The sequence below is a fragment of the Taurulus bubalis genome (assembly GCF_910589615.1).
Source record: "Taurulus bubalis genome assembly, chromosome: 1".
NCBI classification, from domain to species: domain Eukaryota; kingdom Metazoa; phylum Chordata; class Actinopteri; order Perciformes; family Cottidae; genus Taurulus; species Taurulus bubalis.
This window is the reverse complement of record NC_136589.1, coordinates 39,312,659-39,340,463: the sequence shown is the minus strand read 5'-3', so window position 1 is coordinate 39,340,463 and position 27,805 is coordinate 39,312,659. Positions and strand designations below refer to the sequence as shown.

The window sequence follows — 27,805 nt, the reverse complement described above, 5'->3', positions numbered from 1 at the left end:
CAGTAACAGCCGCCGCGGGGCTTCCGACATCTCCCCCCCCGCGTCTGGTGTCCGCGACATGGCTCTCAGCTCCGGCGGTTGGGCTCCGCCAGCCCCGGTCCCTGCCTCGTCCCAGCAGGCTGCGTGCGGCGGGCCTGCGCTGACGTCAAGCTGCAGCACCGTTTTAATGTCGGTCCGGGTCTCGGTGTGCCATTCCGGGATCCGGCCCCTGTGCCTCCCCGGAGCGGGCAGCGAGGCTCTGCGCCTCCAGCTCAGCATGGACCCGAGCCGGGCCGGAGAGTTCCGACTGGCGCTGCGAGACACGAGCGGAACCCGCAGTGTGGTGAGAGTCCACACATACACGTGTGTGTGTGTGTGTGTGTGTGTGTTATGTGTTGTGTGTGTCGGCTTTAACATGCTTGTGATGAACCACCTCCCTGAATCACATTTATATGTTATACCAGTGTAGGTCTGAACACGCCATTTTATGGAGCACTGCAATAAAAAAAAACAGCTCCACAGATTCAGATTTTGTGAAATCACACCAGATTTCTTTCAAACACCATTTAATACATTCATCCACGTGCTTTATGGATCTATTTTATGATGTAGAAATTGTTTTTATTTACCAATACTGTAGTTTTTTTTGGTTTCACTTTCATTTTCAGTCCTCCCATAACTACTACACCTTCAGTTTTATTAGACTCATAACATCATCAGGAGATATACTTACTTACTTGGTCATATGCGACACAACAAGCACATAATGCAAGAGTCATGACAGGTATCACTCTTTTGTGTTGTTGAATGTCAACCCATCAAATTATTTAAGCATGAGCTGCTGAGAACAAACCCTCACCAGATAAAAATGAGGCCATGAAGGCTGAAACAAAACCTGCAGTTGGACTTTGAAAACGGTGTATTGTTGTAATAACTTTTCAGCCGTAGCTTCTTCATCACAGTTGGGATGATGAGTAGAGCCGAGAGCCTTTGGCGAGTGCTTTGCCACCACTTCAGCGTTCACTTGGGTCTCACAAGACTGAAAGTTTAGTATGAAGCAACATCAGTAAAAACAAAGAGTTTGAGGTAAATTATCTGCATTCACTATATGCTTTTCAACCTAAGGACAAACTTCTGCTCCAAGTATCCTTATTAAGGCCGACAAAACCTAGACTGACTGAGGAAGGTTGAGTGTAACTTCACCCTCAGGTCTGAGACAAGTCCACCCACTGCATCATTTAAAAAAAAAAGAAGCAGCAAAAACAAGTCAACAAATATAATAAGACGACTACACTGAATTGACCTTTCACCTTTGTCTCCGGAGCGGCTGTCCGCTCTCCTCTCGGCAAAGTTGTCTTCTGGCGGCTGAGAGGAGGGAACCGCGAGATCAGGCTCTGCCGCCGGCCATCAGCGCCCGCTGTTCTGCTAATTATTTTGTTTCCAGTGTAGCATGAAAACATGGTGGAATTACTAGCCCGCAGCTAAATGAGGGGGAAAAGGAAACGACCTAGTGCTTCATCTCCACACTCGTAGCCCAGTGTATGAAAGCACATTGCAATCGCCAGATAATAAGTCATTAACACGGATTCACCATACGTTTTAATGTGCCGATAGCTTGATTTCCAGGACACGGAGCGGGTGTTAACATCATCTTTCTAAGTAAAGCGGTGAAAATATTCCAAATATAGCGAACACGTAAACTGATATTGTTTTTTTTTTTGTGTGTTTAAAATCCGTTTTGTTGCTGCTCCCGTCCACAGCAGTACATTGCTTCCGTGCTCGTAGACCACGATCTACTGTCGTACGCCAACATCTGTATTAGTACCTCATACAGAAAAAGAGCAGAACAAATGTGAACTATCTTTTTTAGGCGAAATGGCCCCCACTGAGACGCATTTCAGTACAAGAAAGAGTTCTTCTGTTTCAGTATTGGGGTTGATTTCTGTTAATGTTCAATCCCCACTGCAGGCAGGCGGTCTTGATTCTGTGTGAAGTTGACCTCGTGTTGAACTCCGTCTGTCTCACCAAATCCAAACTTTTCTTTCAAAATCTGTGCTTTGTTTTGACGAGTTCATTATGTGCCGGTATCCTAAAAAAAAGAGAGGACAAAATCTGACGTGCTCGGTTTTGGGCTTTTCATCTTGCTAGAATCTCAAGACAGAAATCCCCCCAGACACAGAGAGGCTTCTTCATTTGCATACTTTTACTTTGATCCCAGCTTCTTTTAGCTTGTCTGTCTGAGCTGGCAGACTGTTCGCACACATTCATATCGGAGTATAAATAGACTCAGGCAGGAGGAAAATCCCTCTTCGCTGCTTTTTCTCTCCCCACAACAGACTTCAATGCCCTAATGGTGCCACAGTGAACGTTAGAGGGCAGATTATGTGTTTATTCATTTGCTTTCTGTCGTTTGTCAGGGGATTATATTCTTTTCTCATGCTAATACTCAAAGTGTATTGCAGTTTTCACCCACGTTTTGGGCTTTATTTTCTCCATGTTCGTGACAAGTTTAATGGTGGATACAGATACTTAAGAAAAAGGTCGCCAGGGGGTCGGCAATGTGTAATTGCAAATGCTCAAAGCTGCCTTTAATGCTTTAGAGCTAAAATAATCAGTTGGTTTATGGATTAGTCCACAAACGGGAAACTAATCTGCAAGTATTTTGATAATTGTTGAATATTTGTATTCATTTTTAAGTAGAAGTACCAAACATTTGCTAATACCAGCTTTCAAATGTGATTATCTATTGATTTGCTAGTACAGTGTTTTTCAACCTTTTTTGAGCCGCGGCACATTCTTCTACAAAAAATCCCGCGGCTCACCAACAACCAAAAAAGTTCCAAAATGTCACAATGTAGCATAATACAGCATACATGGTAGGTAATTATTGCGCTACCTACTGTTATGAAAGAGTATTTAATTACTAGGACAGCCACTATATTGCAGGCTCAGACGCTCAACAATGGAAAATTATTTGCGGCAACTAAATAATCTTTTTTGAACCGATTTACATTTTTGACTGTTGGTTTGATTAAAATGTCATAATGGGCATTTTTCACAGACCAAAAAGACTGTTACTGGACTTGAAATCAAACAATTAGAATATTTGGATTTGTTGACTTTTGACCAACTTTTTGTTTTATGTTTGCAAAAGTTGTCCGTGCTCTACAAACGGTTCCTGCAGAACGATGAGCCGCTCCAGACTCTCTCCTCTCTGTTTTCCCCCTCAGTTCATCGCAGAGTTTGATCTGCGCTCCGTGCAGTATGAGGTCAAGTCTCCTCGCTGCCACGAGATGCGTCTCGCCGCGCCGCCCCACGACTGCATCCGCTTCAACTTCCGCTGCGACCGCGAAGCCGAGGAGTGGGCCACGGTGGTGATGTCATCCCTGAGAGAGGCACACAGAGGTCAGCTGGACGATTGCTTTTATTGCCCATCCTGCTTTGTTCACGACCAACTGGGTTTTAACAGATGTTAAAACATATTTTTTATCACAGTAAAAATGTAAATGTAATCATTTGTCAAACCGGTGTCGCACCGTTTTGCTCTCCAGGTCTCAAGAGCAGCGTTTACTTGTGTTCGATTATAATACTGCAGTGTTGATTTTGATGACAAAAATGCTTATTAGTTTTAGTCGTATTTAAGTCATTTTTATCTTTCGTAGTTTTAGTCCAGTTTCAGTAAAAGTGTTACATTTCAGGCAACTTTTAGTCAAACGTAAGATTTTTATCAAATCATTAACTGATTTAAAAAAAAAAAAAAAACACAGGTTGAATGTTAAGAATGATAAAAATCCAAAGTCCTCCTCTGAATAATTCCCCTTAGAAAGAAGGAACCATGTTAAACATTTTTAAAACACTCAAAATTAGCAGATTTATGATTGTGTGTTAATTGAACAATGAGGAAATCGTAGTGGGCCCTGAAAACAACTCGAGCTTTCCTCTGTTGTTAAAGGGTTTTGCTGAAATGTTTCTCAGCCAAGTGCAGTTAAAACAAATACTAATGGCTCTACAGTATCTATTCAATAAGCATGTCTTCAGCCCTTTTGAAACTCGGTGTCTTGTTTCTCTGACAGTCGCCAACATTAACACGTGTGAATCGGATGCCAGACTCAACGACACGGCAGCCGCTACGGAGCAGCGGAGCTCGGCCTCGCTGCCCCTCACCGGTGGGTTCATCTGTTCACCGTCGCGTGTTTTTCTCTCTTTCTCTGTCTGCTCTAAAAATGTCACTCATCACCGCTTCTTCTTTCTTTTGGTTGATTCTAGAGGAGCTATGCTTGGAGCTCGCGAGGGCGATCGAAGCCGGTGACGCTCAGGCCGCCTCGCAGCACGCGTCCGCCCTTGCTCGGCAGAAAGCAGTGCTGTCGGTGCAGCTGTCTGAAAAGAACTACGCCGAGGGAGCGATCGGGTGAGAGATGAGGGGCGTCTGTCTGGCTGAGGAGTTGTTGCTTCTAGCGTTGTGTTGTTTTTAGCGACTCATTGTGTCGCGTCTGTGTTGCAGTTTATCTGTGGTGGTGGAGGATGTGTCGTCGTCCTGTTGCGTCACCGTGAAAGTCTTTCCTTTCATGACCGTGGCTGCGCTCAAGCAACAGGTTAGAACATTGTCTTTTTTTTAACTAATTAAGTATGTGAAGTATTTTTTATTTTTTTTGATTCACTAACTCCCGCACGCTCTCGGTGCCGCAGGTGTTTCTCGAGTACGGTTTCCATCCTCGCGTGCAGCGCTGGGTGATCGGTCAGTGCTTGTGCACCGAGCCGAGGTCACTGGCCTCCTACGGGGTGCAGAAGGACGGCGACACGGCGTACCTCTACCTGATCTCCGCCCGACAAGCCCGCGTCACCCGCCAGCTGTTCCAGCAGGATCTGGAGAGCGCCCTCCTTGCTCCGCCTCTCCCGCCGGGCAACGGCCCCACCTCCCAAGACTGGAGGGGTTACAGCACCCTGCCCTCCAAGCTAACCCACAACAACCAGGGTGAGTTCGACAAACGTAACCCTTTCTGTCACAATAGTGGTATGTTTCTTATTCGTGTGACCCCCACTTTTGGATTTTTAAATGTTAATGAGGTCAAAGCGCCAATTTTGTTTCCCCAACCTCAATCCATCTGATGTGTTTTGATTTAGTGAAGACTGAAAGGGAAGACTTCCTGAAACCAGCAGACGTGAACTTTCTGTAGATGTGTTGGGACTAGAGACTTCACACAGATGACATGTTTTATTACTCATTTATAGTTAGATTATTATTTTTTTTTTTACTTTTTGTGATTTAGTTTGAAGGTGAATTTCGTTCCTTTCTGTGTTGTTCAGCGTTAAAGTCACTGTTCACATCCATTTCAGACGAGGAGCTGTAGAAACACCAGATACAAATGTCACTCAACCTTCTGACTCATTGTAAATAGTACATTTAATCTAAAGAAACTTGTTTTTAAAATTGTTTTCGTCAACTTCAGGTGGAGGAAGCGACAGACCAGGTGATATAAAAGATGTCCTCGACATTGAGAACCTGCAGCTGAATGATCATACCAATAGAGCCAGTAAAACACAGGTATGTTAGCAGTCTATAGACTGTTAATAAAGCAAAAAATGTAACTTGGACAAAATAGTGGGTGCCTTTTTTATGATATGTCTTTATGATATATATCACTTTTTTGTTGTTGTTGTAATTCTCCTGCTCAGCAGACAGAGTGGGCGTGTCCCTCATGCACTTTCATCAACAAACCGTCCCGTCCAGGCTGCGAAATCTGTGCCACAGCCAGACCCGACGCACACATCCAGCAGGTACTGCGTCGCCGCTCGCCATCAGCACCTTTCTGCACGGCTCTTTGTGACATTTTCCCCTCTGTTAAATTCGTCTCTTTCCCCGTCTTGTGTTCTCTCACAAAGGAGAAAGGAAGGCGAGAGGATCGAGGCGAGGCCGGTTTAAGCAGCAGCAGCTGACTGCCCAGCGTCACTCGTCGGGCCGCCATGTCTCATTCACTTACACACACACACACACACATAAACACAAGAACGAGGATGCTAAACAAGAAAATACTCTTAAATACTGTTGAGTGCACTGAGAGTCCTCTGGCTGCTGGAGCTGAAGCACTGTAGCATGACGCAGAGCTGCACTGACGATGAACTGCAGACCGAGAGCTTCAGCTGTGACCGGTTACAAAGAAATGACATCCATCTGAATTTGGCCAGACCTCTTTGTTATTTATTTTTTTGAGTGTGTGTTGTGTGTGTGTGTGTGTGTGTGTGCGCGTGCGTGCTCAAATGTCAGACGGCCTAATATTTATTTTCGGTGAAGTTCCCTGCATTCGCAGCTGAAGTTGAGGGAATGTTGTACTTTCAGTTTCGGTCAACTGTGAAGTGAGAGGAGAGGTGAAGCCTTGTGCAATACCCTGTTGTGTTTGTTAGTGTCATCTGCCAAAAATATTGTTGTTGGTGTGAAGAGGAAAAATAAGGCTAAGAAGAGACGGCGTTGCGTTTACAGGGTTGTCAAGTGCTTTTATTTTTTTATATACATTGTATTAAGTGTATTATTTTTAACAAGATGCATTGGATAATGTTAAGTTCTAGTTTTACTCAATTCCCTGTGAGCTGTGACAGCAATGAAATGATCTGTTTTCAGTATGTAATACTGTAAAAAGGTACATCAGCCGAATAAACATAATGGAAATTAACTCATTCTGTTTGTGTATTGGTCATTATTAGTAAAGATCACTATAAATAGTTTGATGCAACAAAAAAAAGTCCTTCTAGAAGTCATAACAATGCCATTGTATAATATGCATAAAGAAATCTTTAAGAAAAAGTCCTAAAAAATAATTTTAGAATTCGAGAAATGTCAAATAATAAATTGTCATAAAAACGTAAATGTATAGTACGTTGAAAAATTTAAGTAATCTTATAGAATGTCATAAGTCATAGTATTTTATGCAGTAAGTCATAAGTTTATCTAAAAATTAGTCACCTTTCTAGCATTTAGTCATTATCAAAGGTCATTGTATACAGTAGTATGACATAACTACACAAATGTCAGTGTAGTTATGTCCTAGTACAGTGTGACCTAAACCTGAATGGCATAGTATGCTATAAAAGTCAATCGTAGTATATAGTATGTTATAAAAAAGGCATCGTACAGTACGTCGTATAAAATGTCATAAAAAGTGAAGTCGTTGTATAGCAAATCATGAAATCATATAGCATACACACACATTTAATAAATACTGAAGCTACCTTTTTATGTTCTTTTCAGTTTTTTATTCAGCATTTATAAATATGAAATAAACATTTCAAAAGAAATTTTACAAAACAAGTATAAAAAGGTGACGGCTTGTTCAACAGATGCAGATGAACTGATATCTTAAACCAACCAATCAGGTAGTTTCTTCCATTTCTTTCATGTTATCAGTTTCTGGGGCTACCGTTGTTCATAATCATCCTGCCTGAAAAAAACAAGAGCGAAAAACAAAACCAGCACATTCCCTTTATGCACCACAAAGAAATTCACAAAAAATCCATAAAACTTATTATTTTAACAAAAGCAATCCAACCATGACATTTATAGCTACTTGTGAACAGATCGTCCCAACATAATTATTTGTAAGTGAGATATTCAGTACAAAACAGTCCACTTGTATCGTCTGATTTCCCCCCCCCCCCCTGTTTTTAGAGTGAAACGCCAACAAAACGTCCAAAAAAAGGGAGTTACTGCATTCTTTTCAAGTCAACCATAGATATTCATCTTCCTTTGCAGTCTCTCCAGTGGATTTACCCGTCATTCACATTACACCCCCAGTGAAGACACACCTGAGACAACCTCAGAGGGTTTTTGTTCCCTGTGAAAGCCTCCAGTCGTCCAGCACGACTGGCCTTTCACTTCCAGAAGAGGATGTTCCAGAAAAGCAGCCAGCAAGGATAGACCAGCAGGGCAACGAGCGGGTAAACCAGAGAGCCGTACAGGGCGTGGTCCAGGATGCCCTGAGAGATGACCGACAGGTAGAGCATCCAACCGTCCAGGAAGCTGACGGGCATCTCCTGCAACTCTTGGAAGAAAAATACAGAAAAGAGGAGTGTGCAGGCCGGGCTGAGGATGACCAGGATGAAGGCTGATAGAGCCCTAAGGAGAGGGAGACGAAGACGGCAGTGAGGTTACATAACGAACACGTGGCGGCACAGAGCTACAATGATCCAAGAGGCCGTGCAGGTGTGTTTACTTTGGGACGTCGGGCGTGACGAAGGCAGCCACCGGCACCAGGGTGAGAGCCAGGATGAAGCCCAGGGAGAAGTTAATGAGGGCGGTGCAGCCCAGCAGCACCGCCAGGTACAGCACCGCCACCAGCTTCAGCACTTTCCAGCCGTGCTCCGTCCCGCGACCCGTCAGGAGCCTTCAACAAACGGAGGAACAAGCGGCTTTAAGGAAACTGTGAGCTCAAATGACGGTTCGGGAAGATTTTTGAGTTTGTGGTTGTTTATAACCGTCTTAGAAACCTGTGACATACTCTGCAAGGGAACTTCTGGTGTGTAAATGTGTAAAAAGATTAGTCGAAAAAACATTTAGTCGCATCTAGAGTGGTGAGGTTGCAGATTAATTCGTATTAAATTTATGCGGTTTGATCTCTGAGAAAAAGCATCGATTGAGGAATTATACAGCATTTACATGCTGTATAATTCCTCAATCGATGCTTTTGTACATAAGAGCTTCTGTACATTACTATATCTTATTAAATTAAAACAATAACACTAAATACAACACTCTGCTACTGGCTCACTGAACATGTTCTGCTGTCCAGAATAATGTGGCTTTAAAAAGCTATATCAAAATAAAACTTCCAGGTTGCACTCTGTCCAAAATGTCACTTTTTGACACCATTTTATCCCTTTAGACATTTGTGTGAATTGTCATATTTAGCGTATGAATTCTATAAAGTCAAGGAAAAATCCTCCAGAAAGAGAAATCGCGTTCAAGAGAATGTGATGGAAAGACGTTGTTTTGACAGATGGACAACCCGAAAACACACAACGCCTTATACATGTGTTGCAGATGTAGGCAGCTACCTGTGTGTGTTATGAGGCAAAGCCAGGCCCGCCGTGTAAACGGCAATAGCCGTCAGGACCACGGCCTCGGTCTCGGACACCGGGAAGTGCTCCACGGCTATCTCTTGAAAATGGATCGGCAGGGTGTAGAGAGCTACTCCGGTCAGATGGCTGATCACCAGGGGAGTCAGCACGGAGAGCACGCCGGGACTGGACATCTGAGAGGAGGCGGATTAAATTAAAGTGCTGATTTCGTGGACTGGAGATTAGCAGGTAGTTTAATTTCTGACCCGTTAATGCGTTATCTCACCTGCTCCGCGTCGACGACTCCATCTTCTGTTCTTGGCGGTGGAGTCCCGAGTTGAACCCACAGGTCTAAGGCCTGTGTCATAGTCAAGGGCAAGTCTGACATTTAAGCACATCATCGGTAACATGAGCTGCAATCGGGGTCTGTGTGTGATTTGTGTCGTATTATTAGATAAAATAACTGAAAGGATACACGAAGCAGCAGGATGACGGCAAGGAGGCCGAAGGCTGGCATGTAGTAACCAATGGAGACGAAGTGAGAGAGGGACGGCATGAGGTAGAAGAAGTAGGACTGGTGTAGGCGCTCGAGGAGGTTATTCAGCTTACGATACATTCCTTCCAGGAGCCTGGAGCGTATTAAGTGAGAGAATAAAAAAAAAAAAGGAACCAGTAAGCGTCAGTTTATGAAGGTAAGATCTACAAATAAAACGTATGAATACTTGTTCGGACCTGCCGGTGGTGGTGGCGTCAGTCTTGTACTGACGGAAACTGTTGATGCCCTTGATGGTGGCGGCCTCGATGTGGTATCTCAGGAAGAGGCCGTGATCGCCCCAGGGCCGCCCGCTGGCCTGCTTCATCACCATCAGCATCATGGTCTGGACCGCGTGGCTGTAGCCAGACACGCTGTCCCAATCGTTCCTCTGCAGCTGTAGAAACATCCACGAGGTAAAAAGCAGAGACAACGGGAGGGTTATCTGACCGCTCTGCTTAGCAAACAGGAAGCGTGTGAGGATTCTACAGCATCTCATCGCGAAGCCTTCACCTTGCCCTGGGTGGTGCAGAGGACTCCAATCTTCTGACAGAAGGCGTAGAAGAGGTTGGCTAAGTCCAGGTTGGGGAGCTGGCCGTTGAGGCCTTCAAGGACCAGGTCCAAACTGGTGACGACGTCACTGCTGAGCTCCAGGGACAGAGCTGCCTGGATGGAACCGCCGCGGCCTTGAAGCGGAGACCAGTCCATACCTCCATGCACAATCACAGGAGAAACGTCAACAGATGAAAGCAGTCTAGTACGGGAGGATTGAATACTTTCAGGGATATTTGTTGATGTTGTTTTTAGCCGGTGATTACCTGTAGTGTTGGTGTGGTGGTAGGCCTCCAGCCAGGCCTGCATGCCAATCAGATCATGCTCATTCACGAGGAAGATGATGTCTTTGGCCCAGTAAACCTGACCTATTGAGGAACACACCGGTCGTTAAAACAAGAAAGGACACTGCAATGTCATTTAAACGACGGAGATGGTGGGTTCTGTACTCACTCCGGAAATACTGTGCCAAGCCAAGTAGCAGCCCCACCGCCTGATTGTTGTTACCGCCCGGCGTGCAGGGGGCACTCAGCACCAGGGCTTCAGTCCGCGAAGCTCTCGGGGCCCGAAGGATCCCATATACATTTGTGCCTTTCACCATCTGAGAGGAGGGAGTGAGAAGAGGGGGAACCGTGGAATAATATAAAAACAAGTATGTCACTTGCTGAAAGCAACAAAAACAAACAATCACAGACGTACGTATCTCTCTTTGTCTTCATCAGGAAAGGGCAGCCTGCGAGAGAACCTCTGCGTAAACACCTCCAGCCCTCGAGACTGCATGGTCTTCACCAGCCAGTCCACTGGCATCCCCCTGCAGAGAAACAACTGGCCGCTTTAGACTGGTGGACTAAGGGCACATATGATTAGCCTTACACAAAGGCTAAATTTAACAAAAAATAGGACTTAAACTGATTTCTACATCCACGTTGTGTCTTCCTTCCTTGTGTGTCTTACCCCGCTTTCTCCTTATGGGCTGAAAACTCTCGGCCCGTGGCCAGGGCCCGCTCCCCTGCAGGAAAGCGCTCCTCCACCATAGTGGACCCCATGGCGTTCTCTGACATGTACGTCCTCAGGGTGAAGGGCTCAAACGCCAACCCCATGAACCAGGCCACGCCCGCCATGTAGCAGACCACACTAAGATGGAAATAAAAAGAGAAATCATATTAGTTATTGGCTTGTGTGCACATTGGGTGTTGCAGTAAAGTGCATTTGAGACACAAGACTCACCAGATTGGGGCATTGAGGCGGGTTAGCAGGCTGATCAAAGCCCGTCTCCTGTTTGGGTCAGACAGCAGTCCCATGTTGTTGTCCGTCGTAGCGTAAATAACTGGACACACTGGACCCTGAAGGCAACACCTGCACTGTCACACCACGTTATCAACTAACTACACACCTAAAATACGTGATTATAGAAGCAGACAATAGCTAAACTTGATGACGTTATAACATGTGTTATATGTATGTATCTCACAGCCCAATATTCTTAGTAATTAAATGTGTTCCCATACAGCTGAGACATCTTTTACTGCCACCCATCGACATTGACAGCAGTGGTTAGCTCACTGCTTGTTATTTGGGTTACAGAGACCTGGCCGGCTTCGCGAGATTGTAAAAACGTTTTACACCGTTTCTTCTCTTTAAAAGTGTTTATTATTAACGGCTACGTGGATAATATTTCCATTATTATTCAGTGAAAAGACAGACCTCTTTCCAGCGTACAGCCGGTCACATCCAGCAGCAAAGGAGGGGCTTGTTCAGAGCAACCGCTGCTAAATGTTTTTCTATTTCCTTGTTCCTGCGGACACATTACGGTGTCGGACTGACTTCCGGTCAATAAATAACGGTTCAAATTAAATACGATAAATAAATAAAAAATACTTAATCCCACAGAATAACACAAATACTTTAACCATTTGGTTTCTCTGTTCATTAAAGTCTACATTTATATTTACAACATTTCCACGTTTTGCATTTCAAAAAGCAGTTGTTAAAAATCAGTTGTATTGCTTTTAACAAAGCTGATGTACACACACATTTAACAGCTTCTAAAACATGAATAACTCCATAGCTTTTGTTGCAGTCGTATTTTGTAGGTTTTCTATTATGTTTGCAGGATTGAACCTCGAAATACCTTCAATGCAACGATTCAGAAATGAGCAAGCAACACACAAATGATGCAGGGTTGTCAGATTTATTCTTAGCATCACACATATATAATATACAAAAGGTATAACTGCTATGAATACATAAAAAAACAAAAACATTTGTTCCAAGATTCTCATCTTTCCTTTCCATTCGGTCCAATAACACTTTGAGTCTGCAACCAAAACAGTCTTGATGTTCACCCCTCCTCCACGCATCACTCTGCAGTGAGCACAGAACCTTCTTGCAGATGTTGTCGCACCACTTCATCCAGCACCTTGCTCACACCTTTGCAAGCCGTCATGGCGGCTTCCATGAGAGCCTCCAAGTGATCCTGATGGAGTCTGGCGTCCATCTGAAGTAGAGCGATCTGCCCGCCCCGGGGCAGCAGCGCCAAGGCCAGCGAGCTCACTCCTCCACCCTCCTCTGCGTAGCAAAGGTCAGCGAGGGGCGTCTCATCCACAAACCCCACCGTGCAGGCGCACACGTAGTCCCGCATTGGGATGCCGGCATCGATCACCGCCAGGGTGGCAGCATTCACACACACGCTGTAGTTCCCGCCGTCTGACTGCAGAATCTGTTGGGAAAGAATTATTAGAATCATTATTGATATGGTTCCCAGTATGGGGAACACTATAACCCCCCCTCACTGTGCAACGTTTACCTTGACATAGATGTCTATTTGAGAGCGCGGGTAGAGCTGGGTCATCACTGCTGCTTCAAACGTCTGCTTGAGGTGGAGGCTCATCTCAGTGGACTTGCGGTCCCCGTGCGGCCTCCTCTTCCTCTCCGCCGTGCTGAACGTGGCCATGCTGTACTGACAGTTGATCACAGCTTGATCGTGACGAACCCGGCTGCGTGAACCTCGCACCTAAAGGTTGGTTGTTAATTCAATATGGTCATTCATACGTACATCGCGCTATACCTTGTTGCCCAAATGAATGATTTAAAGCAAATTATAAATAACTGGAACTCGGCTTATTGCGTTCAATATAAATTGCCATGTTATGATAAACACTCAGCAGCCACTTTATTAGGTACACCTGTAAAATGTAATAAAATCCAAAACAACAGCTGAGCCACATTCTACTTTAACAATGATAATAATGTTCAGGTTAGATTGACACCATCAGAGAGGTATTCATTTAACTTAATGTGTATTACTGAGGTAGTGATTTGCATTGGTGTTGAGCTGGACTACTTTGTATTGGTTGATAATAATATTATTGGCCAACCCCATTTACAAACATGGAGGGGGGTTAGAAACACATTTCAACATGACATAAGGAGTATATTAATTAATTAACACCTCCACAGAAAGTTTTAACTAAACTAAAAGGTATAATAACGTGGCTGAGCAGTTGTACTAATATAGATGGCAGGGGAGTGTATTCTGCAGCTATAAAATCAAATCATAATAATAAAACATTTGTATGAATTTGCATGAATGCATTATGGGAAGAGTAACCGACTGTCCAACAAAACATTAAACTGGTATTACTCTGATTTACATTCCAGTCAGACACAGTATGCACAGTATATTCAGCCACTCTAAAGAAGGTTGCTCTGCTTTACCGCTATTTTAAATGTTTTAGTGGCTAAACCCCTCTCTTTCCACCCGTCGCCACTCACTTCATGTGGACCGTAAACCACGGCCAGCGCCTTGGTGTTTCCCTGCTCGATGTACGCGGATCCGTCCGCCTGCGCGAACACACCCATGCGGGCCTGAACCTTCCGCAGCTCGGTGGCTTTTCGTCCATCCAGACGGTACCCCTGGTCCGACAGCAGCTCCAAGCCCGCCATGTTTCCGCAAACTTCGTGCGAAACAAACAGCAGTGTGTGTGCAACGCCCCACGTGTCCTCCGCTGCACTACATTACCCACACACACCACCTCACTTGGAAGGACTACGGCAAGACAAAATGCCCAAATGTAATACGTTTGGGTTATGTTACAAAATGGGAATGCAGATTTCTTCTTCTTCATGTTTAGTCATGCAGTTATCATTTAGTTTAATAAAAGTAAGTGTATAAATACAATTAACGGACTACGGCAAGACAAAATGCCCAAATGTAATACATTTGGGCCTTTTGTTGTACTTATGTAACTCTTTATGTACAATTAAAATGTATTTTCGACGACTGGGATAGAATTTTGAACCTCCGCTTATGAAAAATACAATACATTTGATGTGTTGGTGCAAAATTACCCATGAAAAATCCCTGGACCACACGTTAAGACCAACTACCCTGCATCAAATAAATGAAACCCTGTGTCTTTATGACGTTTATCAACTCGGCTGGACTTCTATGTGGTTAAATTAAGACCTAGAGGACAGAATGGCGCAATAGTCAAGTCTCACAATGCACGGAGAGTTACACAACTTCAACACTTTTAAAAATAAAATTTATTAGCATCTCTAATGTGTATAAATAAAAACATATATGAAACAATGTATATACGTATGATGTAATGAGTTTAACAATAACAAGGTTACATGTGATACAAAGGAGCAGTCTTTATTTTAGCCAGTGTATTGTGAGGAAAACTGTACCTTGAAATCAAGCCTTCAAATATGCATACCTATAAGTTGCAAATCTACATTCTTTGATAAGAATGAAACAAAGAAATCGGTTCAGGGGTGGTAACAGGGAGAATACAGTAAATATGCAGATTTGCGTTCCGGTTTCTTAAGATTTTAAAACATCTTTGATTTTAATACATTACAAATGATGTACTTTTTAAATTTTTTTTTAAAGGTTTTACTGACAATGTTGCGGCTTTCACGTCGACCTTCTCAACTTAACATTACACTCAACAAAAATCCTTAAAAGGATTTCACGTCACTCTTTTTTGCATTTACTGAAGTCACATTGTTCCACAGACTCATAACAAAGGGTCTTTATAAGCAGACCTGAAATCTAGGGACAATATGACTAAAATGTTAAGACACAGCGACAAAAGAATAGTTAGATAGCAAATGACAAACTTTACGTAACTAACAGATCCAAAAGGATCAAACAAACAACTTGATTTGCATTTTACAAGTAACCAGGTTTGTCATTTTCTGCGATTGCTTGCTGTGCCTGGGTCAGAATACCAAGAAGAGTGTGTGTGTGTGTGTGTATATGTGTGTGTGTGTGTGTGTGTGTGTGTGTGTGTGTGTGTGTGTGTGTGTGTGTGTGTGTGTGTGTGTGTGTGTGTGTGTGTGTGTGTGTGTGTGTGTGTGTACTTGGCTCTCTAGGCAAAAAGCAAAGAAAGAAACCTCTCTTCTTGTGTCACCCGATGTTTTATATTTGGTCATGCTTTCAAAACTCAACGTGTTCAAATGTCTTTCAAAAAAACGACAGATATGCACATTAGGACGAATGCTACCTCTGAAAGCTGGCCAGAATTTGACAATAGCCAATGTGATGTGGACTTGTAACAGATCATTAAATACACGCTGCTGACGCCTAGAGGGAGGAGCCTACGACCCACACGAGTGTGTGTGTCAAACTGCCGTAGACAAGTCAGAAACAATGTGTGGACTCTTATTGGCCATAGTTTTTCCTCATAAATTGAAAAATATCACATTTTAAAAAGGGGGATAACAACATCCAAGACTAACTGCTTCAAAGTAAAAAAAAAAAACGAAGAAAACAAAAAACGGTGGGTAGGTACAAAAAAAGGAGAAAAAAAAGAAGAGTGGTGTGTCTGCTTTAATACGCAGGTGTACGTGACAGTGAGAGGTTATCGGCACCCAAAGGATCATGGCGACCTCATTCAGCCTTATGGAATGAAGGGACTATGTAGTAGATCTGAAAAACGATGGTCTCTGCTCCATCCCAAGTCTTTAGAAGAATGCAAAGATCCCCTTATTTCCCTGATATATTCCATGTTCTCGCATCCTAAAACTCTGCAAACTCCTTCCCGCATTTTTCCGTAACAGAAACACGGATTTCCTCCTCCTCGTAGTCGTCGAAGTTGCTGGTGTCCCCCGGGCCTCTGCACTTTGGTATGAACGGGGCTTCCACCTGCGAGAACAACATGCTTTAATAGTCAGGATTTAGATGCATTAAATCCATTCCATTATCCAAACCGCTTATCCTAGTCAGGGTTGCGGGGGCGCTGGAGCCGATCCCAGCTGACATTGGGAGAGGGCCAGTTTATCGCAGGGCACACAGAGACAGACAACCATATCACACCTACGGGCAATTTAGAGTCTCCAATTAATCTAAACTGCATGTCTTTGGACTGTGGGAGGAAGTCGGAGCCCACGCTGTCAGGGTGCAAACTCTACACAGAGGGACCGCCCGGGATCCGAGATCGAACCCTCTTGCTGCGAGGTGACGGTGCTAGTCACTGCACCACCGTGCAGCCCATTTATTAAATCATTATTATTTACATATTTATCTGTATTTGCCAATCAAATAGAACACACAGCGAAAGGAAAAGTAAGAAGAACAAACCGGAAAAACTTCAAATACCTGTCAGCAACGATCCTTACAGTCCAACTGACATGAATGAATGATGCTAAAATACACTGAATTACAGCTTAAGGGGGCTGTATTATTTAAACTACAGTCTCCCTCCACACCTTTTCAACATCGGGATCAAGCCCACTTCATTGCAAGATAACATAATATGCAGGATTTTAACTTCTCACTCAAGCCTTCATTTCATTCACACAAATGCTTCGTCCCGTTTCGTGTTTAAACAACACGTGTTACACCAGGACGTTCTTTGAGGACATACGGCCTGAATCCCCATTTAACAGCAAGCCTTTTTATCCCGCCATTCGAAACCGCTATCAACACTTCTGCCTACTCAGCATATTCCAGCCATAAAATAGATTTTGTTTTGCATTACAAATAGATTTTTACCTCTGTATTTACCAGCTGTTTATCAACACTATAAAGTTAAACTTTTTGCAGATAAGTCCTAATATTATATTTCCACATTCTCTGATACCTATTATTATTATTATTATTATTATGTTGCGATTGCTTTACATTTAGCAGACTACATGAAACAGCATTTGAACCTCTCTGATTCTGTTTTCACTGAGAGGCTACAATACACCATTTAATAATTTTTTCTCAGGTTAAACTCAATAAAAGCCTCCTTTCTGCGTGCAGTCGGTACCCAGTAAAAAGTAATGTTCATATTCTTCGAGGCTAAAGTTTGACATGCCATAAACACGTTTTAGTCTTCAGTGTTTTGTTTCTGCAAAGTTGTCAGTCCAGCTCCCTCAACTCTGTATTTACTAAACATGTCGTGTTTGGCTGTCAGAGGACAGGCGATGAAGGTGGAAAGAAGGTGGAGGCCGATCCACCCGAACACCACTAAAGCCCTTTGCAAAGTTCAGGACAGTAAAATGTCTTTACCTGTGTAATGACTTACTTGTTTACGCTGGCGTTTGTTTTAAATACCTGATGACCTGCCTTTTATTTGTTTTTATTTATATATTTTCACTATTTGTTTTATTGTGTTTTTTACTTCTCCATCTTTTAATGTGTTTTTACTTTTTTAACTGGACAGCACTTTGTGACCTCTTTTGTCTGTGAAATGTGCTTTATGAATAAAATTATTATTATTTAAAATTCGAAATCGAGGTGTGCCATCAATATTCCTGAAAACATAATTTTGGGATGGCCATCAAAAAAGGAAAAAAATTGCAGATAAATTAAATTAATCTGATCACTTAATCAACACAGATGTGGATGGTTTTATCTCGTCTAAAACATGTATTTCACTCAAATAAATATTTTATAGCGAAACATGTAGAGTCTTTTATAAAAGTTGATTCAAACTCTTTAGGTTTTTTAACTGTTTGTCGAACAAAATCCTTTTCACTATCGTCTAACATTTTACAGACACCAAATAGCAATATTCAAGACAGAAATCTATATTTTGTCTGGTGGAAGCAGCTATTTTGAAACCAACTGTTGCAATGTGGGCAACACCAAATCAGGGCAATAGAATAAATAGTAAGAATGTTTATAAAACCGTATTATGATTGCACAATGAGGAAGTTACACAGAATCAACAGATCAATGAGACTCAATCCCGAGCAAAATATCTACTTTGATTAATCGAAGAACTCCATTATCATTGTCATCCTGCAAAATGTCTCACAGCAGAGCCAAGTGGAAAAAACAACAACAACAAAAACATTCGATTGCTGAGCAGACCCTAGATAACTTTCCAGAAACAAAATAGTTTAAAATAATACTGTTGAAGCATCAGAACTGGCAATTTTGCAACTAGCAAAAAAATTATAAAATCAAAATCTAATTAACTTGTTTTCTTTACAGGAGTACCAGTGTTTCGTGTCACTACAAAATGTGTATGGTGTCTTGCCTTTCTCTCGTAGATCGCGATCCAGTCTGTTGTGGCAAACCATTTGTGGCCCTTGATGTCGTTGACTCCGTTCTTCAGGTTGCCGTAACGTTTGGTCAGATCCACCTGCAGCAGGTTTCTCAACAGGTCCTTCAAGTCCGAGCTGAAGTGGGACGGGAATCGGACCTGGAAAGAAGAAGACATTTGTTTCTAGAGATTCCCCTTCCCAGTTGAAACGTGAGTTTAGTACACACAGCTATACCCGCTTACCTTCCCAGACACAATCTTCTCATAGATCTGAATCGGCTGATCTGCAAAGAATGGAGGGTAACCAGCAGCCATTTCATAGATGAGGACGCCGAGGGCCCACCAGTCCACAGCTTTGTTATAGCCCTAAAAAGATTGGGAGAAAGATACTTTCGTTACTGATGTATAACTTTATTTTCAACACATCGTTGTTGGAACTTTTAAACCCCCCAACTGGCTAACATTGCAAAAAGGAGCAATTTTACTACGATGTACAGAATTAAAAAACACAAGTTACAAGTGACATTACTACCTCAATGTCTTCATACGATACAAGTACAAAAGTTACTACGTTCAGTAGTCTGTGATATAATCCAATTGTAGAACATTGTATTGGATTTCTTTTTTGTAAAACAATGTTTCTTAACATGACTCTTTGGCTGGTTAGCTGTGGGGTTTACTTGCCAGTAGAGAGATGTTATCATAGTGTACAGTGAGTTTGTACCCCTTAAAAAAAAAAAAAGTGAGTGGTGTCTTTTGCTGCATTACATCTAGTGAGGCAAATAACTAAAAGGAAATTGGTGCCTTTGCTTTAAAATCTTTTGTAGCGGTTCTGGAAAACTACAACATTATTAAACGTGGTCCATGTTTAACCAATCATCTCTGAAACCAAAATTTGATCCCAAAAGTGCAATATGTTTAAAAGGGACAGTGTGGAGTATTTTGTGGCATCTAACGGTGTGGTTGCAGATTTTAGTATTTGAGTACAAAAACAGGAAAGTTAACATTGTGTATTGAAAATATACAACAATCTATTTGTTCAGACATACAAAATCAAATTAAAAAAACTTCCGTACTTTGCTGAGAATGATTTCTGGCGCCAGGTACTCCGGTGTCCCACACAACGTCCAGGTCCTGCCTTTTACCCGCTTAGCAAATCCAAAGTCTGTCACCTTTAAGGAGCATAAATACAATACATGGGCGACGCGTCGACTTGTAGGACAGAGCAGCATTACGTATTCCTTTGCGGTTGTTCTCGTTCACCTGAATATAGCCATGGTGGTCAATGAGCAGGTTCTCGGGTTTCAGATCTCTGTATATGAGATCTAGTGAATGGAGGTACTCAAAGGTCAGCACTATCTGGGCGGCATAAAACCGTGCATGAGGTTCACTGTCAAAGAGGGAAAGAAGTATGCTCACTTCTCAAGAATGAATCAATTCATGTTATGACACACGGCAGAAAATAAAAGATGAAATCAAGGCTGAATTAAACAGTCAGACATGACATACGTTGATGACAGGAACCGTACAAAACTCACCTGAACCTTCCAATTCGTCTTAGGTGTGAGAACATCTCTCCTCCTGGAACATATTCCATCACCATGTACAAATTGGAGTTGTCCTAAGAAAAGTAAAAAAAACAAAAAAAAACACTGATGCCATGCTCCATAACTGTGTAAATGAATTTCAGTTAATACAAAAATAAAAGCACACTGTACCTTAAACGCATAGTCAAGTCTGACAAGAAAGGGGAAGCTCACAGCCTGTAATATCCTCTTCTCGTTTAGTGTGTGTTCTATTTGCTTGAGTTTCACCACCTGAAAGATATAAAAAAGAGATAAGATGACCTTGTCGGGCAAATCTCACTCACTTTAGCGACAGAGAGAGCGGAGCGGGCACAGAAAGCAATGGCCACCTTTGTTTTTCATTTATTTAACTTGGGTCTCTTAGTAGTCAACAAGAACAGGTTTTAATGTCGTGTCATTTCAGGGAGATATGAAGGTATTTGTATTAACTATGTCAATAACACTTTTATTTATTTGAAAGTGTTCCATGAGGCGGGACACGTGCTTCCACTGACCTTCTGCTTGTCCAGTATTTTCATGGCAAAGTATTGCTCTGTTCCTTTGTGTTTCACCAGCATGACTCTTCCAAATGAGCCGGTACCCAGGGTCTTTAATCTCTCAAAGTCGTCTAGGCACGTTGTGCTCTGTGAAAATAACAACGCTGTTAGCCTATTCTGTGGACACGGCTACCAAAAAAATATTGAGTTTTCAGCATTCTTACCTGTGGTGGGTTTTCCCATTTCCGTAAGAAATCTTCTTTGGCTTTGGCTAGAAACTCTTTGACTAAAAAAGGCAAACCAAAAAAAAGAGCAGTCAGCTACAGTCAGCTCTTGTCTGGTAAAACAAACTGTATTATTGTCAGAACAACACATAGGGTTTTAGATTAAACTTGCAAAAAAGACCAAATGCTATATCATACTAGAAGGAAAAGGAAGAATTATGGGAAATGGAAAGTAAACTGTAACTCAATAGAGAAGAACATGGGCAAAGTCAACTCTCATCTGGATATACATTCAATGGGATACCGAACAAATCACATACTTTACTCTGAAGACAAGACAAAACACAAACACAGGAGAGAACCACATCCAGGACAGGCAGACTAGTGATGCATGTCGAGACACTCAGTATATTTGTTTCTGTTATTTAGTAGCCCGATTCAAAAAGGGAGATGGGGGAGAACACAACAGTCAGAATTACAGGGGCAGTTTATCCGAGCATCTTGTGCATCACGTAATACAGTTTGGGAGAAGGCTATAAAACACAGCAAAAAAAAAAAGGTAAGCAAAGACAAACCAATGGATGGGAAATCCAGATTGAGAGAATGTGGATAACAAAAACACTGACTTATTATCAAAGCACACAATAAAAAGCAAGCACATCTAGCAAGTAGTCACAATGAGACCAATGTCTTTCTGGTCATCTTTTGGAGAAATGAGCATACCAAAGGTCTCTATTGATCACCAAGGTTTTGCAGGAACAATCACCCACATGGATGGGATGATACGGAAGAGAAAACAGAGAAATATAGAGTTCATGTTCATAACAACAGGTATAACACATAAACAAACATGACATGTAGTGAGTAAAAGCGACAGGAATGAAAACAGAGTTGACATTCACCAGAGGAATTTAAACAGAGACGGACTGTCTACCGAGGCAATTGAAGAACAGGTGTACCAAAACGCCTTGCAGCAGGAAGTCATTCGTGCATATTAGGACAGATTGATAAGATAACACTGCATACTGGAGAACAAAACATCCAAAACCTACGTAATTCTACAAAGCTTTACACTTTTGTGAAGCTTGTACTGAGGGGGTACACCCGCACCTTAATTTGTCAACTTCTCTCCCGATAACAGTTTTGGAAAATAGAGTGCAGCAGGAACGAGTCTGGAAACATCCAGTTGACCTCGAAGTCAACAATTAAAATTGGGTTTTAGTTAGATGCCTAAAATAAGGTATGTGGTAAACACAAGCCTAATAGGTTATAATGTTTTGTTCTACAACATAAAATAAGTCAGCAAAAGTTTTTTTTTTATGTTGCATGCGTGTCTAGAAAGACAGTTGCTAACAAGTGGCTAAAAGAGGCTACAAAACATCATCACGCCAACTAGTCTGCTGTTACAGCCTTCTTGTGTTTATACTTGGGCTCATGTGACCGTGGTAAAGTTTGTTTTATAGCCTAGCGTTAGCTTTTTACTTATGACAATTGCATTCATGTTTCAAAAATCTGTTGTGTTCAACCATGAATCATAAACATTTGTTTGCCACAAAGTTTATATTCTGCAACAATCCAAAAGGAAAAATATCATTGGCTTTTTGCCAGTGCGATGCTTTTGGGTTTGGCCTGCAAAAATACAGCACTCGATTATGATGACTGCTTTGACAAAGATAGAGCTAAAACTATTTAGATAATATATTCATTCTAATTTTACAAGCAAAAATGCCAGTGTCAGCTTCCTGATTGTGAGGATTTGCTGCTCGTCTTGGTCTTATGTAGGACTGCAACTAACAACTTGTTTGGTTATTTATTACTCTGACTTTTATTTGATTGATTATTCAACACAGAACAGTTTTCCACAACCAAAGATTTGAGATGCTGGAATAATCAATTCATTGTCAGTTGAAACATGACATAATTAATCAATCAGATCATAGTTGTTGATTCATTTTCTGACGAGCGACTAATTGATTAAGCGACAAACATTCCGTAACATTGTACCTCTAATTAATAAAAAGAAAAAAATCTGCAGATAAATTGCTAATGACAAAAAAAGTTAGATGCAGACCAAAAAATATATAATCCATAATGATTTAATATACCCATCCAATCAGAGATACTTTAAACAGTTCAAAAATAGGTGGTATTTTTGTGCGTTGCGGGACAAAATGGTCCAAAGCCAGCAGAGTTTTCCAACCCTTCCTGACAGCAATGCCAAAATCCAGACAAGCATAACTTGGTCCGGTTATGTCAGCCTGCTCTGTTACACCAGAGTGAAACACAATACATGGGCACAGTGAAATAAAATATGTGTCATGATGGCAGCTGTTTAATCTCCATGTACCAACTGTCCCAGCTAATGGCAGATATATACAGTAAACACAGGTACTCTAGTGTATAAATACAGCACTGCAGGTAACCAGGTCTTCTAGTCAGAGCGGCTACACTCCAGACAAATCTGCAGCTCAGGGCACAGTGTCAGCTTAAACAGGTTTAACAGTTTGCAGTATCGAGGGATCGTAGTTACACTCAAAATAAATGCTTGGCAGGATGGGAACTATTGCTGATCTGATCATCTTTGTCTGCCTGAGCAGCTCTGGTAGGCACGGTTCACTGTGCCTGGTCCCTCTCAACAGGTCAATAAATCTAAGAGGAAGGTATTCACTGCATCATAAAGTGACTACTTTAAACAAACAAAGCGTGTAACTGAACACAGACGGTCCTCTGCGTGTTTTTAAGATTATAAAAATGCACGAAAGTAAGTGGTTGACTCATTTGAGGCCATCGAATGAATGCAATTTACAGCCAGGTATATGGGAAACATTTGTGATTTATCACACAGGATGCTCAATGATGATCACCTGCATACATCAAAGTATACAAGCGCAAAGTAACCCTGGCCTAGGCCTAGTTGCGTCAAACCTTTCAAAGCTTGTAATACCACTTATCCTGTGACGGAGGTCTGATGACAAGCTGCTCCAGTGACGAGCTGAATGTGAGAAGTGAGCCTTGATGGACCTCTACCACAGCAAGATTTAAAAAAGGGGCTCAAGCGCCACAATTCAAGAGTGTTTGTCTGAGTGCTTGTGTGTGTATGGTGGGAAGACAGTAGTAGGTCCAGTTTTATGAATGGAAAGAGGGCATTTGTCATTTCTTCACCATATTTGGTCAGGGTGCTGTACAGAGGGAAGGCTTTGTTTATGTAGCCAAGAATAAAAATGTGGCAGTGAAGCCCGAGGCTGAAACAGTCCCACACTGCCTTCTTAAAAAAAAAAAAACAATTACTAACAATTACTCATGGGTTTGTGGTATATTGCTGCAGATTAACCAAACATCAGTGCAAAGTTTTCCGTCTGATGCAGCTAGCTAGCTGTGCTGGCAGAGGCTGCAGCTAAAACACACAGCAAGACCCACATCCTGATTGTTATTCACATAAGTTAATGATGACAACACAGGGGAGATGATGAAGTGATGCTCGCCTGGAGACGTTTAGCCATTACCCAAAGCTCCAGGAAGCGACTACAACGCCATGGCTTACTATATATATATATATATATATATATATATATATATATATATATATATATATATATTTATATATTTATTATGTATGTGTATGTGTGTATGTGTGTGTGTGTGTGTGTGTAGGCCTGAATAGCTCCCACCATCAAGAGGCATTGAAATGACATGACAGGGGCCTTCTGAGGGCTAATCCCCCCCCCCCACTCATAGCTTAAGTTAGCAGGCTAGCTGGTTATCAAGCTTGATCCTTCTTGTGCACCAGTTGGCATGCAAACAGCCTTTTAACGCGATAAAGGGGAATTCATCGAACAGCAGGCTTTAATGGGCTGTTAACATTAGTGTTATCCTCCATTGAAGGAAAACATAAAATAAACACCACAACATCCACGGGGTCTTCTTTGCTACTAGCTAACTTAGCTCGGCATCTTGTGTCATTTTTTTTTTAAAAGTGCAACACAAATAATAATAATCACACACACACACTTCCCAGCGTGGTCATTTATCGTCAAAATAAAAAAAGGTGCGAGTTGTTTGTTTGTGTGACAACACGACGGCCCTCCCCGGCTCCACCGTTACTGCATGACTAGCGGGTAGTTTTGTAAGTGTTATAACGGGCTGGCTACCGACTCCGAGGAGGGTCGGTGAAGTGTCAAACGACGAGAAGACACAATGGAGGCCGTCCGTTACCTCCCCCGTCCACCCCCAAAAAGAAGCCACCATCTCGGGGACTCACCGCTCTCCAGCTCGTTGCCCTTCTTGGCGGTGGCAGCGTTCCCCATGGTGTGTGGAAGAAGAAGAGGAGGAGGAGATGGCGCTGGCTAGCTAACCTCCCTACAACGGTTGTTTCGCGAGCTCCTTGAAAAAAAAAAAAAGGTTTATAAAAAATGAAAATAATAAAATAAAAACAACAACCCCCCAAAAATCAGGAAATACAGTCCGGTATCCCTTCCAGTGACCCCCCTCGCTCTCCCTCTGTGTCTCCCTCTCCTTCTTCCCCCCGGGTGAATATTTCCGCTCTCGCTAGCTCAGTAACGTCGGCTGACATGAAGCTAGCGGTCACTTCTGTTTCGGACTCCCCTCCTTCCCTTCTTTCCTCCTCGCTTCCTCGCCTCCTTCCCTCCTCGCCTCCTCCTCCCAACCGCCTCAACGCTCAGCTGCATTCAAGGTCCGGGTGAGGAGTCGGTGTTGTCGGTGTCAAGATGCCAAAACGTGTTTTCCTCCTCGGCTGTATTTTTTATTTGTTTTATTTTAGGAGCATCGCGTTTGTATTCAGGGGTAATATTTTAGTGACTTTACTGTATGTATATATTATTATATATATGTATTGTAAATGTCCTCCGTTATATATGTATATATATATATATATATATATATATATATATATATATATACATATATACATATATATATATATATATATATATATATATATATATATATATATATATATATATATATATATATACATATATACATATATATACATACATATATATATATATATATATATATATATATATATATATATATATATATATATATATATACATATATAACGGAGGATCTTTACAATGGCTGCAAATGCATCTTCAGGGGTGTTTATCAAATGCAAAGACTATAGACTGAAGGGTATGAAGTGGTGAAAGAAGTATCCAGGTGTTTTACATCATGTGTTGCATGTAAAAGAAAAACACACTATAAAAATAAACTAAAAGTATACCAAAAGTGACAGTACTCGTTAAGGGAAAATGGTTCATTTCAGAATCATATATATTACTGGATTATAATAAGTGATGCATTAATATGCACTTTGCAGCTGGTAAAGGTGGATTTTATTTTAAGTTCTGCATTTACTACTGGAAAGCTTAACCTAATAGTTGTTTTACATCCTGTACTAACAATCTAAATCTGCAAAGCCACTAGTAACTAAAGCTATAAAATAAATGCAGTGGAGCAAAAAGCACTTTATTTGCCACCAACATGTAGTAGAATAGAAGCATGAAGTGGCAAATTATGGAAATATTCAATTAAAGTCCTTAAAAACTCTACATACAGTGCTTAAGTAAATGAACAGCTGCCATAATGATCCAACATATGTACAGTATTTAGCAGGCATGTCATTTTAAGCGTTCCTGCAAAATTGGATCCCTCCGCAATTACACTTTATTAGCTGCACATATGCTTTGATTCTGTGCAATACAGTGGAACAAGTTCATGTGTTTATGTTTGACAAGCAAGAAGGACTTGACAAAAATATTAAAAATAATAAACCCCAATACAATTTTATTTAAATAGCCCAAAGTTACAAATAAGATGTTCTACGATTACTTAAGTAAAAGTGATAGTATAATAATAAAAAAACAGGCACTCTTTATTAGCTGCTTATATGAATACTTTGAATCATTCTTCATCACAACATTTTAGATTTATATAAATTATATTTTAATTATATCACAATATATATCACACATTTTCCTCAAAAGACAAAAAAGTAGTTATACTCAACATAAGTAATATTGATAATACAACATAGTAAAAACACTCCATTACAATGAAAAGTCATGCATTAATGTTACTTAAGTAAAGCACAGAATTATAATCAGCAAAATATTGCATTTTAATATTGTAGCTGTTAAAAAAAGGGAACAATTCTTCATATTTGAGACATATCTTCACATTTTTAAAGAAAACAATAAAGTTTTTAATTTTCAGTATTTCATGTTTAGAGTTTCATTTAGTTTATACTTGCACAATGTTCATCATACATATTTAATTAGCATTGTAGAAGAGAGATTTTCATTTTGCCAACAACTGCTCTCTGTAATTGTTTTATGTATTATAAATAAAGGATTAGAACTGGAATGCAGAATATATAAAATATGGAAATGTTCAAATGCATTAGAGTAAGTTTTAATTTTCATGGTAAACTTCCAGAATCACCAAAATGTAAACCAATTAAAGAAATTGTGAATTTGGCAGTTTAGCAGTGGGCAGATGAAACCGTTTCTTCTTTAAAGCAAATGTAAAACTATTGGATAAAACCTGATGAGATAAGATGAGGTACAACAAACAAGCTTATAGTGTTTGATTTCTTTTTAGTATCATATTTAGTATCATATTTATTCTCATCCTTATTTACCCAAGATCTTCCTCATTTTCAGTGTTTTGGTTCATTTTGTAAAAAGAATAACATAAGTTTAATAAGTGAAGAGGTTAAATGAAACAACAAAGTATGTGGGGGTTTTTGTACTAACTTTTAATTTGCAACCTTCATCATTCCAAGTGTTAACTGTTAAAATAAATGATATTTTTAGACCAATGTTTTGTCAAATAAATGAGTAACAATAAAACTGGATTCCCAGAAGTATAATTTAGTGAAGAATATTTGGATTGA

At 41.2% G+C, this 27,805-nt stretch overlaps 4 protein-coding genes across 4 annotated transcripts; 1 reads left to right on the top strand and 3 right to left on the bottom strand.

Annotated features, from left to right (window-relative positions):
* Positions 1-58: 58 nt before the first annotated feature.
* sharpin (SHANK-associated RH domain interacting protein) lies at positions 59-6,648 on the top strand (the record flags this gene model as incomplete). Its single annotated transcript, XM_079237720.1, has 9 exons — positions 59-322; positions 3,210-3,384; positions 4,053-4,145; positions 4,246-4,387; positions 4,481-4,571; positions 4,666-4,951; positions 5,427-5,521; positions 5,653-5,754; positions 5,860-6,648. The coding sequence occupies 9 exons, from the start codon at positions 59-61 to the stop codon at positions 5,911-5,913; spliced, it is 1,302 nt and encodes a 433-aa protein (XP_079093846.1). The 3' UTR covers positions 5,914-6,648.
* A 567-nt stretch (positions 6,649-7,215) lies between these two features.
* Positions 7,216-11,409, bottom strand: gpaa1 (glycosylphosphatidylinositol anchor attachment 1; the record flags this gene model as incomplete). The annotated part of the gene is made up of 12 exons (XM_079220120.1): positions 7,216-8,083; positions 8,181-8,351; positions 9,022-9,218; positions 9,311-9,382; positions 9,500-9,653; positions 9,757-9,953; positions 10,070-10,266; positions 10,375-10,476; positions 10,562-10,709; positions 10,808-10,919; positions 11,063-11,242; positions 11,336-11,409. 12 exons carry the CDS (start codon positions 11,407-11,409, stop codon positions 7,840-7,842), a joined length of 1,848 nt encoding a protein of 615 aa, XP_079076246.1. The 3' UTR covers positions 7,216-7,839.
* An 876-nt stretch (positions 11,410-12,285) lies between these two features.
* exosc4 (exosome component 4) lies at positions 12,286-14,055 on the bottom strand. Its single transcript, XM_079220211.1, has 3 exons — positions 13,883-14,055; positions 12,915-13,121; positions 12,286-12,827 (listed from the first exon to the last, which is right to left on the bottom strand). Exons 1-3 carry the CDS (start codon positions 14,051-14,053, stop codon positions 12,468-12,470), a joined length of 738 nt encoding a protein of 245 aa, XP_079076337.1. The 5' UTR covers positions 14,054-14,055; the 3' UTR covers positions 12,286-12,467.
* A 1,889-nt stretch (positions 14,056-15,944) lies between these two features.
* prkacbb (protein kinase, cAMP-dependent, catalytic, beta b) lies at positions 15,945-25,190 on the bottom strand (the record flags this gene model as incomplete). The annotated part of the gene is made up of 10 exons (XM_079220177.1): positions 15,945-16,265; positions 18,595-18,759; positions 18,844-18,966; positions 19,677-19,772; positions 19,864-19,990; positions 20,139-20,221; positions 20,319-20,417; positions 20,681-20,809; positions 20,887-20,948; positions 25,145-25,190. The coding sequence occupies 10 exons, from the start codon at positions 25,188-25,190 to the stop codon at positions 16,140-16,142; spliced, it is 1,056 nt and encodes a 351-aa protein (XP_079076303.1). The 3' UTR covers positions 15,945-16,139.
* Positions 25,191-27,805: the final 2,615 nt, after the last annotated feature.